General features: G+C 41.2%; 2 protein-coding genes across 2 annotated transcripts in view; both read left to right on the top strand.

The window, feature by feature from the left end:
* The window catches only part of LOC306935769 (interleukin-10 receptor subunit beta-like), a 14,412-nt gene extending 14,109 nt beyond the window's left edge, over positions 1-303 (top strand). Inside the window, exon 7 of the mRNA XM_079518967.1 lies at positions 1-303. This exon is cut by the window's left edge and continues 381 nt beyond it. Coding sequence (XP_079375093.1) covers positions 1-69 — 69 coding nt within the window. The 3' untranslated portion in view covers positions 70-303.
* Positions 304-2,910: 2,607 nt separating this feature from the next.
* On the top strand, positions 2,911-12,104 carry ifngr2 (interferon gamma receptor 2). Its single transcript, XM_079518973.1, has 7 exons — positions 2,911-3,147; positions 5,103-5,214; positions 6,345-6,502; positions 6,730-6,875; positions 7,521-7,677; positions 8,865-9,016; positions 10,523-12,104. The coding sequence occupies exons 1-7, from the start codon at positions 3,105-3,107 to the stop codon at positions 10,649-10,651; spliced, it is 897 nt and encodes a 298-aa protein (XP_079375099.1). The 5' UTR covers positions 2,911-3,104; the 3' UTR covers positions 10,652-12,104.
* Positions 12,105-12,663: the final 559 nt, after the last annotated feature.

The following is a 12,663-nucleotide window of genomic DNA, read 5'->3' as shown; positions in this document are numbered from 1 at the left end:
TGGAAATGTGGTGCCTCCCCAGGTCCCGAACTCACAAAAGTAGGGCTACATCATGAATTAATCACTTGAGCCTTATTTAAAAGATTTTGATAATAAATGATCTGCACGTTGGGTGACCTAAAGATGCACTCAAAATGGACTGCATTTATATATCGCTTTTATCCAAAGCGATTTACATTACAATGTACACAATGTCACGTTCACCCATTCACACACCGATGGCAGAGGAAACCAGGCAAGGCGCCAACCTGCTCATCGGTAGCAGTTCGGGGTTAGGTGTCTTGCTCAAGGATACTTCGACACTTGCCAGGAGGAGCCGAGAATCAAACTTTCCGATTCCAAGGCGGCTTCTCTCCTGAGCCTCTTCACTAGCTAAAAAAAAGTATGAAAATGGTAAATACAGAATGTATGACAGAAATCTTCAGAGTCATTTGTATGTATTATTTGTATGTATTATGTATCATACATGTGGTGAGAGTTCTAACAGGGTCAAAGTGGGGAGATGACAGAACCTCTTAGGATCTACAGTTTGTACAGTATGTTTGGTTGATATCTTCTGTGTTACAGTTGCATTGTTTATTGGTCAGCACAGCAGCCACACCGCTTGGGCTCCCTAGTCCTGTGACAAATAGCCCAAAAGTGCTTTAGTTTTTGAGATACCCCTACCGGAGTTAGAACCAAATACAACATAGTTTTTCCTCATATCTAAGGCCGCCCATAAATTAAATGGATTCTTGTATACAAAATATTTTACTGCAAAAGTGTGAATTTGATATAGGAAGTTGTACACCCAAAACTAAAAATAAAGCTTGTCGGTCTGGGATTTAGTTATATAAACTCATGTAGATTCATAATGGAAGCTCTTGGAAGGTTTAAACCTTGGCATACTTGAAGCTAGGATATGCCTCTACAGTCTACAAAAAAAACTGCATGTCAATAGGACGGTCTCAAGGACATCCCATACGAGGACGTCCCATACTAACATAATGTGGATGTACTCAAGAAAAATGCAGGAGCGCAAAGCACCAACGAGCTGGCCGGATGTACCATGACGATGGAGGGCTCGTCTGAGGACGACCTAGAGAGAGCATGTCAATATCTGAATGTCAATATTCAAGGTTTCTTATTGTCAAACCAATATATGTCAGACGTATAGGGCTGAAATTTCGTTTCCCTCTCATCCACGTGCAATAAAACATAGAACAAATAAAACTGCAGGTAACAGTGACAATAATCAGATATAGTCATTTGAACACATACCTACAATAGGCGGAAATGTAAATCTATATAGAATGTCTTCTTTACTTTGTAGTGACTCTGACATGGATTGTCATAGCAACACATATGAGGGCTCGTAGGAAAGGTGTGGTTCTACTGAATACAGCAATACCAATAAGTAAATGTAGCTTGCATACTTGTGGAGTTATGCCACTAAACGTATATGGTGTCCCAAATGGGGACAAAACGGTCCTAATCAAATATCACACAAATTAGTTTTTTTTTTACTTCACTTGGGTGGAAAAATAATAACAACCCCACTTGAGTAGAAGTCCTTAAAATGTATCAAATGTCCCAAACTTGAGAAAGTGTGAAAGAATGCAGCTTCAACAATAGTGCAGAGAAATGCATGCCTAACTACTATACTATTATTAGCACATCTGGATGAGGGAAAACCAAGCTCAATGCTCAAATCTATCCTCATAAGTCATTCATTTCTGTAGACTTGATATCACTTAACATATTTGGTTACAGTAAAGTTATACTACAGTATTTGGCTCCGCCTGCTCTATCTGGATCTTATTGCATATGTATATGTGGCTTATTGGCTTTCTTCATGATAAACCGACAGGTAAATTATTGCAAATATTTTGGAATGTGAAATGATTAGAAGGAACATCTCAAATCAAGTAGCTATTTAGCTAACTGGAGAGTGACCTAGCTTTAAGTTCCATGCAGTGTAAACGAGGCTGTCCAGAAGTCTACATTGACACAGAACACTGTTTCACCAGAATGGAACAGAGCCTGAATTAGTATCTCTTAAGTTGTAACAACATGTTTACCGTGCATAGAGCCTAACAATAGTGTACACACAACATATGTACTGTACAAATTCTGAGGTGTATCTTTTTTAATTTACCCGAATGGAGTGTGATGTAGGCCTACAAATCTTTGTATCATCTGTGGCAAACATAGAAAAAGTAAAGAAAAATATCCATAATATCAAAATCCCACAGCAGAAAGCCTTCAACACATACTAAATGTTGCTCAAAGAGTTGATGTTCAAAAAACCCTGGCTGATCTTTAATCATGTTGGGCAAACTACTCCAGTAAGACCAACATCAATGAGCAACAAGTTGCAAATGTTGCACCAGTCTCGCCAAGATGACTAGACAAGACAGTCTAGACAGATGTTTGGTCCGGGGACCCCTAGGGGTCCTTGAGAGAGTTCCAGGGGGTCCCCAGCTAAATGATAATTAGGAACCAAATAGACCTTTATGGGTCTGTAACTCAGAGTTAAATTAACTTTTATTTTACAATATAAATTGGGTCCCAGGGATAGAAATGCCATTAATATAAATGGGACTAATCCATGTCAAACTGAGGGACCAATTGAAATTAAACAGGTTGAGAATCACTGCTAGAGCCGTAAAAATCTTCTCTTATGGAGGTCCCTGGCATTATCACTTCAAATGGGGGTCTGTGGGCTAAATAGTGTCAATTTGGGGGTCCTTGACATGAAAAGTTTGGGAACCACTGCTTTTAAGAATATAATTAATTTGGACTGCAGGGGACATCATGACTTTTTGTTGTGATCCAGATTCCAAGCTAAACAGAAGGTGGCAGTATTGCAACGACTATGTATACCACCAACCACCATACAACTCCAAGAAGAACAGTTTAGGATTGGGACATAACGGAAGTCATGGGAGTGTCTGTGCCAAAAAAAAAACACTGCCTCATTTTCGGGAACTTACGCATGAATAATATCCATGATTTGTGTCTTTGTGAACTAATATAGTTCGTTTCATGATCTATAGGCCTATGGGGTTTAATTGTAATGTTCCTCTGCTTCTTGCACAGTCTGAAATGTAATACTTCACATCATGTTGTACGTTTTGCTGTGGATTTATGTGATTGCGGTTCGAGGTAAAGTATTATTATTGTTTCTAACTACTAGTTGGGTAGCCCCATATGTGCCCTCTCCCTACGCTCATTCTGTAGCTCATCTCGGAGCTACAGAATGAGCGTAGGGATTGATTGATTGATTGATTGAAAAATGTATTAACAGTTTGCAGAATTACAGTACATTTCAAGCACAAACTCAATACAAAGGCTGTTAACTGTGAGTGGACGACCCAATTAAGCATTACACTTGTTTCCAATAGGGTCCACAATGTTCAAATCATCAAAAACATTTAGAGACGTACAAATAGACACTTCTATATAGACAAAGGACAGAACAGGAATTCATCATAAAGGAGGTAAAAAGGTAGCCCGTCTCCGGACCCCCCGGGTTGAGCTCCTTTGGACCTACCACGTAGGGTCCGGTCTCACCGGATTCAAGCGACATGGGATGCAATCTGATTTCCCCTTACTTACCCCTGTGCTGCGGTGTGGGTGTCACGCTGACATATTCCAAAAGAAGCATATGAACGCTATAGGATACAACGAACCCTCTCACCCCCCCCCCGAACGGCACAGAAGCCGTTAAGTATTTTTAATGTTTGTACGACCGTTTGGCAGCTCTGAAATTCTCTCTTCGGTCCCTCCTTGTTGACATCTCGGTTGGCTAGAGGTAGGCTAGCTGTAGGCTAGCTGCGCCTACGAGGCGCGTAGGGAGGCGCAGCTAGCCAACCGAGAGGCTGGAGGCGGTACAATGGGATGTCAACAAGAGAGAATTTCAGAGCTGCCAAAACGGTCGTACAAACATTAAAAATACTTAACGGCTTCTGAGCCGTTCGCGGGGGGGGTCAGAAGGTTCGTTGTCTCCTATAGCGTTCATATGCTTCTTTTTGAATATGTCAGCGTGACACCCACACCGCAGCACAGGTGTAAGTCAGGGGAAATCAGATTGCATCCCATGTCGCTTGAATCCGGTGAGAAGGAACCCTACATAAAGTCATCAAAATGTCAGAAACTTTAACGTAGGGTTCCGAAAGGAGCTAGTAAAAAGGGAAAAGAAACATTATGCGGTGGGGGGGATTCACGTTCAGCTCCGTTCATTTGTTTGTTTTCCTTGGAGGAGCTGCGTTGGGTCCCCAAGTCGGCTCCGTGGCCGTACCCTGAGTTGGCTGTGTGGCCGTGACCATCTCTTGTGTTGTCCTTGTGTTGGGTCCCCAAGTCGGCTCAGTGGCCGTACCTTGAGTTGGCTGTGTGGCCGTGACCGTCTCTTGTGTTGTCCTTGCGTTGGGTCCCCAAGTCGGCTCAGTGGCCATACCTTGAGTTGGCTGTGTGGCCGCGACCATCTCTTGTGTTGTCCTTGCGTCCGTGTTTGAGGGATTCCGATTTTACAGGGGCCAGTTTCGAATTGCGGGAGAGGGCACATAGCTTTGCTAGTAAGATATAGGCTATCGTAAATTAAAAGCTTCGTCGCTTTCAGAAGGTTATATCATAGTCATATGGTTCACATGACGCTCGTATGACATGTGTCATGTTTCAGGTCTAAGAAGGTTGTTTTTCTTAAAATCAGTTACAGTTGCTTGCTGTTGTATTACACTATAACTACGTTTCATGTAATACATCATAATACATGTGTAATGCATGCTGCTAATAATGACATGCACCTGACCGGTATGTATATCACAGCCATGATTCTATAGGGTTAAAGCACTAACTTGATTTTTAAAGGGGAGAACAAAGTTTGCACATTTGAGTGGCAGTGGCCTGATCATCTGGTGTGTGTGTGTGTGTGTGTGTGTGTGTGTGTGTGTGTGTGTGTGTGTGTGTGTGTGTGTGTGTGTGTGTGTGTGTGTGTGTGTGTGTGTGTGTGTGTGTGTGTGTGTGTGTGTGTGTGTGTGTGTGTGTGCGTGTCTAATGTAAAATAGCACTTTATGTGCTTTAATAGAATAACAATTTATTGTCAATTGCCTTGTCTCTCCCAGTCCATTCAGAGGAGCTGCCATCGCCACAAGATGTCCATGTTAACAACTCACTACTGATGTGGACTCCTGCACATCAACACAATAATGCCGCCTACACTGTTCAATTCCGGAGGTACAGATCAACATACAGTATCAATGTCATTGTCACCTACACTGTCTGCAAACGATATACATGATGAAACCACAAACCCTGGTGTTAGTGCCGTGTTGCAATACATTAAAATACACAGGACCACAATATTGGCAAAATTATGCTCCGTCGCTTGCAGACAATGTTCTAGTTAGAAAGCTACACTGTTGTGTGTGTGAGATTGAGTTTAAATTGAGCTTATGGATCTCCTGTAAGTAAGTAGCCACGGTTACGGGGCCATTTGGCCCATAGGTCAGGAGCCTATCTCCTGTTTCTGTAGTGTGAGGTGGCTTGATGTTCAGTGGCGTATGCAGGAATTATATTTTAGGGAGGCAAACATACAACTGTGGGTGGTCCGGACCACCCGTGGGGGGACAAAAAACCAACAACACTTTAACGAAGAGAATTAATGTTAATGAAGAGAATATGCAAGTATAATCAATGTAGCCTATGTATTTTTATTTTTTTATTCTAAAATAAATGCACAGTAGGCCTATGCAGCATTACAGAGGTGAACCTGCACAAATTACTGAGTCATTTCAACATTGCATTGGAAGTAATGAGACTTTGCTTAAATTGAGTGGGAACAAAGCATTGTCAGGCTGTACGTACTACATTTGCGTCTTTTCAAATGGATTTTGTGGTTGCACAATCAGAAACACTTTGAAAACAGGTTTTCAAAGAGATTGTTCCTGTCAGGCAAGTACAGGTGATGGTCCAATCCACTGCCCACTAATAGCTCTGGTTTGGTGTTTTTCCACTCTTTTTTTTCTTTTCCTCAATCATGTTTTTCAAATGGAGTTCAGGCAGGAGGCAACTGCCTCCCTTGCCTCTATGGTAAGCCTCTGGCTCTGGTTCAAGTACTACATACCTCAGCCATACAAGTACACCTCCTTCACATGATGTCACAGGCCAATCCAGCCCTTGATGCTGAGTGCCAAGCAGGGAGGCATTGGGAACCATTTTTATAATCTTTGGTATGTCCCAGTATCAGGGCGGACACTCTAACGACAAGGCCACTGAGCTGGTGCATTTGTACTCCTGTGAGTGAATCATGTTATTCTTAGTTTATTTGAATGTATTCATGACTGAGGTTTGTTTTTCATTCTCAGTTCTGAGTCTGACTCTAATACGTGGAAGGATGTCCAGTCCTGTGTTGAGACAGCGCTTACTTCCTGTGATGTTACAAAGTATGGCTGTGTGCAGCTGAGGGTGCAAGCACACACACACAACCTGACCTCTACGCCTGTTGAGGCCTGCAGTATACTAGGTATTAAGTGTGTGTGTGTGTGTGTGTGTGTGTGTGTGTGTGTGTGTGTGTGTGTGTGTGTGTGTGTGTGTGTGTGTGTGTGTGTGTGTGTGTGTGTGTGTGTGTGTGTGTGTGTGTGTGTGTGTGTGTGTGTGTGTGTGTGTGTGTGTGTGTGTGTGTGTGTGTGTGTGTGTGTGTGTGTGTGTCATTCTCAATGAATTGTGCTCTTATCTTGTGCTCTCCTCCAGGTGACTCCTGTGGCCCATCTGTGGGTGCGTTACGTACTCAGCCGGGCATCCTGTCTGTAACTCTGAGCAGTAACCACAGACTGATGCTGGATCACACATTTGCTAAATACAGGGTTTATTATGGTCTGGAAGGTCAGCCACTAGAGGTGAGACAACACAGCTTTATTCAAAAGAACATTCTTACCTTTATCTTAGGAGTTGTGTGTGCACGGAAATCATTTTATGAGTAGAGGAGCGCTTTGGATATCATGTCCAGTGAGTGTTTAATGTTTATTAATGCCCACAACGTTGAAGTGATCAACCATTGCTGTGGTCTTGTCAGCTGCATTACTAGGACAAATAACCTAGCTAAAACTGCGGTAGACATGGACATCATGGTTTATTTTGTTGTACTAATGTAGTAATGGTTGTAGTAATGATTCAAAGTTGGTTTGTAAATGACCATTTGTCAGACACAGCCAGTAGGATCAAAATTGCCGTGGCAAAACTATTTTCATTTTGAAGCGTGCTGGAATGCTGGATACCCTTCCAAAAACATTGACGCCAAGAGTGCTGAAAGGTAATGCTCTGCGCTTGGAAAAGTTGCACTCCAGTGCCTCTTTGCCATAGAAATTCATGCAGAAAGGTGCCTTATACTGCAGGCTTCCCAAAAAAACTATATGTATGCAAAACTAAACTGATTATGGTTGCTTGCATTGTGATGCAAGTTGGTTTGGATAATGTCTTAAATGTCTAAGTGTGTAAAATCAAAGTCAATTACAGGATCTAATATTCATCTACTGTCCATACAGAAATATAAAATACATGCTCCAGACTCCAAATCTTCAGTGAGTATCAAAGGGCTGGATGAGGGAAAGAGCTACTGTGTGTATGTCCAGATTGTCTTATACGACACGATAGACCTTGGTCCTCCCAGCTGTCCAAAGTGCATGGTCATACCAGAGTCAGGTAAGCTCAGATTAAAGCCATATGAAATCAGTTTGATTGTTATTCAAAATTCAAAATACAATTTCTTCCTGTTTTTATATTGTTTGAGGATCGTACTTGTACTGTACTTTTTCGTAATTTTACAAATATGTTCTACTTGCTTAAAAGGGCATGCCCACTTGCCCAAAAAGTAAATTGTCCATTGTAAAATTATTGGTACATTTTTAATTACCGTTAAATTTAACACTTGTTTTTTTTGGGGCTGTGCGATAAAAATACCTACATTTTTATGCCAGGTACCTACTATGAATATGACTGTGGGTACACACTTGCACTGTTCAAATTTTTGTACAGTGAAAATGAAAGGGCATAAAAGTCAAGTTTAGGGCATGAAATCAGGTCAAATTGAATGCTCAGATATTGTCTTGTACATACAGTATTAAACCCTCACATTGTGTTAAATAAATGAATTTGCCTGCATACACCAGTATCAGTATCACTACATGATCTCACCATAATTATCGGGAACAGGAGAGTAGCAACCCGTCCTTGGTTCTGGTCACTGATATAATTAAAAAACAATAACTGTAATAAAGGCATATTTACTCACAACCCATATAAAATGGGTCCTCCTGATGCTTTGTTTCAATATTGCATGATCCACTGTATTAATAATTTAAAAGCCTCAGATAAGTCATAAGGGCTGGACAGTGTTGCTTGCTGTCTAAAGGTTCAATATAGAAGCATTTACTACTTTTAAGGCTTTTAAATGGGTTGCAAAATCGTGGGATAAAAATTATATATATAAAAAAAAGAACGGGGCACAACAAAGGCATATTTCCATATTGGAGGAATTCCGTTACTGTCCCGAGAGAGAGAGATTAAAAACATAAAACAATCTGCTAGGTTTCGAAAATAGACTCCTAGACCAGTTTTCAGCATCTGCTGAATTTCTAGTGTGTAAACATTTCAGACAGTAGTGGGGGTGCCCGAGTGGTTAAGGCTCGTACCACATAGGCTCTGACGCCTGACAGAAAGTCCTGGTTCCATTCCCGGCGAGCGCAGATCTTAACTGCATGCCACCCCCCGACACTCCCTACACTGTAGGTGTTCATGCCTGTATTGTTCATGTGTGCATGCATGTGCTTACTGCTTATGTGTGTGTATAATATATGTATGCGTGTGCTTGTGTGCTTTTTTTTTTCTAGATGAAAAGCTGCAGCAGGTTAAGATAATCGCATCAGTGTCCTGTGTGATCATAGTGGTGGGTCTGTCGGTGGGCATGGCGTATGTCCTGCTGCACCAGCAGAAGAGAATCAACAGAATCAAACAGTGGTTCAAACCTGAACCCATGCCAAAGGTAGCTTCAATAATACAATACCCCCCCCCTCCACACACACACACACACACTATTGCAACGTGTGTGTGTGTGTGTGTGTGTGTGTGTGTGTGTGTGTGTGTGTGTGTGTGTGTGGTGTGTGTGTGTGTGTGTGTGTGTGTGTGTGTGTGTGTGTGTGTGTGTGTGTGTGTGTGTGTGTGTGTGTGTGTGTGTGTGTGTGTGTGTGTGTGTGTGTGTGAGAGAGAGAGATATGTTTGCATCTAATAAAGACACGGTATCATACAGACACAAAACAACACACAGAACCGCCCTGGCTGGTAGTTGTTGACCACAAATCTACAAGAACAAAATTGGAGCAATGTCAAACATAGATGTATACATTATGTTAGTGTAGTGGTATCAATTAAAGGGAAATAGAGGGTATTAATGGAAAATGTAATCTAGAAAAGTAAATGTCACTAAATCATTGTAGGATGCTCCACAATATATTAATTTGGCACGAACAAGGGCCTGTTAGGAAATAACAAATGTGTCCATCAAATGAAGTGTGCACCAAGGGACCCAGGTGGACATTACCAGATTAGCGCATGTCCGGTAGTTTACGACGGAGTGGCACGCCAGGCAAGGTCATAGCGTGCCTAGTCTCGTGTAGCCAGACTGTTGCCTTCCACAATTGTCAGATGTTTCCGGTTATACAGTCCGGAGCACGGGATCATGAGCAAGCGATAAAGTGGAAGTTAAGCTTGCTGCTTAGCAGAAATGGATATTAATAAAATATATGTAAAGATATTTTAAAATATATTTATTTGAGCAGAAATGCCAGCTTCCTTACTCAGATTTCAGGAGGTGTAGTTCCAGACTATATAGCATTCAGGGATTGTGGAATAGTTGTCTGGCTATGCGAGACTATAGCGTGCCTAACCAAACTACACGGTGGGAACCAGTGGACAAACAAGTTCTGATGGCAGGAAAGTTGAGTAACTACCAGTATTTGATTTGATTTATTTGAAAAAGCATTTAAAACCACATGGTTACATCAGCATTTGAGGATTTTCACAAGAAAGTCCAGGAATTTATTTCCATTGAGGTCCTCACATTTAACAGATTAAGCTAAAAATAAACATGACAGTAACTTATACTGTACATGACATAAAAACAAGTGCTACCTTATCTGATTCTATCCTATACTAATGACCCTCTATAGGGGAACCTTTTCCAATTTTTGTCTGCTGTTTAAAAGACCTCAAATTGGTTTGTCAGTTTGACACCCGTTTCGAGGTTGTTACACTGTGTGGCTCCTATGTAAGTAAATGATCCTTTGCCCACTTTATTCTTGAAAGCAGGAGGCTTCACATCTGGCTCTGGTGAAATGGTTGTGTACCTCTCTCTCAGTACATGTGGCACATACCTAAATCCCTAGGGACCAAGATAGGCCAGATGCCTGGCCATGACATGGCAAAAGTCTATTGCTAAGTATATCTAAGTCTAAGTGCTCTGTTTTATGTTTGTCTCTTCCTTGTCCCATAGTCTCTCTGTATACTCCAAGACCACCAACGTCCGCTTATCGCCATTACCCCTCAGGAGGACCAGTTTGACCGCATCTCCTTCACTTTCACACACGAGGAACAGGGTTTGACGTCCGTCCAGGAAACCTGATGTCAATCAGTCTCTGGGACCTTTCTGTTCAAGATCCTGAACATTTACTATAAGCCATAAATTGGTCCGTCTGCCAGTCCATACCATTTCAACCACAAACCGATGGCGGCTTATCTGGGATTACGATGCTTGTTTTGTTGTTTTTCACCAGTTTCTCCATAGTCATTGCCAATTGCCAAAAAATTACAACAACAAAAACAGTTATCCTGTGGAAGGTGTAACCATGTCTCCTCTAATAACACATGGAGTCAGCAGCCGGTTCCTTTCATCTGACAGTGAGGAGGTGAACAGGGAGAGCATAACGCAATGTAGAGGTTCACTACTAAGTGACTCTCCACTAAACAGTCGCATCGAACAACCAGCAGGAGGTGCCGGTGAAGCAACAAAAATCACCTGGTGGCTTTACCCTGTGAACACTGACAATTGAGTTTGTTGAGGTGTCGGTCAATCAGGGATTGCAATGGGAACCGACCTAATGGGGATATTTTTGAGTGGTGCAACCACTCCAAGGAACAGCAATGTCCGTCCTAACCTATGTGACTATGCCCTAACCTATGTGACTGTGACTATGTTTAGAGTACCAGTATGGGCAAAAGTGGCGCTGTTGTGCCAGAAACAGTTATTTGTCCATATCACCCAGCCCTACAATTGTGCTTCACATAATTGCTGACAATCCATTATTTTCTTCTGAGACTACATAGTGATTTTTTAACACGTTATTTCTTCTTAATTCAACTTATTGGAATTAGTTTTTCTATGTGTTTTTGCTTGACTAAAGCATTTACAGGCTATTTCATCGATTGTGTGCTAAAAACAAAAAAATAGGGCACAATAGTGATTTTAAGTCCTGGAAGATAATGAGACACCATAGAGCTGTGGTTCACAAACCTTGCTTGAGACCCAAAAAACCCAAAATTCATTTGATATCATTTATTTATTTTTATGTAAATGTTAGTTTTCCCCTCTTTTGAAATATTTTCCCACAAATGGGCCCCGACCCAGTGTTATGGAAACCAATAGAGCCATAGAGTGATGCTTAGTTACTCCAGCTGGAGGCAGTCCGGTTACATTGTCTGCTGTCTCAAGGATGGACATTTCCCCTATATCCCAAAAAAGAGATACATTATTTACTTTATTAAATTATTATTGATTATATTTCTTTTATAATTTAAATTGATAAATATGTATTAATTGTTTCACCCCAGTTCTCAAACCATTCACATCTTTCATCAGGATTCACTTCTTCAATGTGGTTTCCATTTCGTTGCTGTCAGGCAGAAACCTCATATCTCCATACTTTTAATGTTTTTCCATAAATGCCTATTTCATCATACAAGAGTGTCGTACAAAAAATAGTGAAAATAGCAGATGTAGGCCTACAAGCTAGCTAGCTCATCATTTTGTGATGTGTCACTGTGTTATTTTGTTTAATAATAAAAGCAGTTTTGGGAGGTCTAGAGCAAACTTTAACATGTAGATGGTTGCTGTACATACCAATACATATGTATCATGCACACACATTAGTTATTCATGCAGAAGGCACGTTCCTTTTATGTTTAGTTTTTTTTAATTATTATTGAACATCTTGCTATCAAGTATATATTTTGATTTGTTTAATGTGCTACTCGTATTCATATCCTTTTCAAGGTTATCTTTTATGAAACAGCTCCTGGATACTGTCAACTCTGGTTTGTTTGTACAGGGTTTAAGGTGCAGAGTGTCACCGCATGTCATGTTCGACTACACATAGTCCACAAGGACGAGCAAACAATCCAAGTCTAGCCTGTTGACTGTCCACAGGTCCATGAGGAAGAACAAAGAAGTCCAAATCCAGCCTGACGACACACTTCACAATCACTAGAAGACAACTTGTAGACCTATTCATCAAAAAATCTGGTGGTGTAGTCAGTACACTAGTGCTCAAACTCACAACCAAAAACTCTGTGTTCAATCTCACAACTCCAAAATCTGCCATTGACCCCCATTCTAATTTTCTCAAATTTGAATGCACT

The sequence above is a fragment of the Electrona antarctica genome (assembly GCF_951216825.1).
Source record: "Electrona antarctica genome assembly, chromosome: 13".
NCBI classification, from domain to species: Eukaryota; Metazoa; Chordata; class Actinopteri; order Myctophiformes; family Myctophidae; genus Electrona; species Electrona antarctica.
The sequence above is the reverse complement of the archived record's forward strand: the minus strand, read 5'-3'. Positions and strand labels throughout refer to the sequence as shown.

Bases quoted from the DNA above. Each gene is read 5' to 3' on its own strand.
- ifngr2 (XM_079518973.1), top strand. From the start codon at position 3,105: ATGTTGTACGTTTTGCTGTGGATTTATGTGATTGCGGTTCGAG. The intron at 6,876-7,520 runs GTGAGACAACAC...CTGTCCATACAG, and splicing joins TGGAAGGTCAGCCACTAGAG to AAATATAAAATACATGCTCC. The intron at 7,678-8,864 runs GTAAGCTCAGAT...TTTTTTTTCTAG, and splicing joins CATGGTCATACCAGAGTCAG to ATGAAAAGCTGCAGCAGGTT.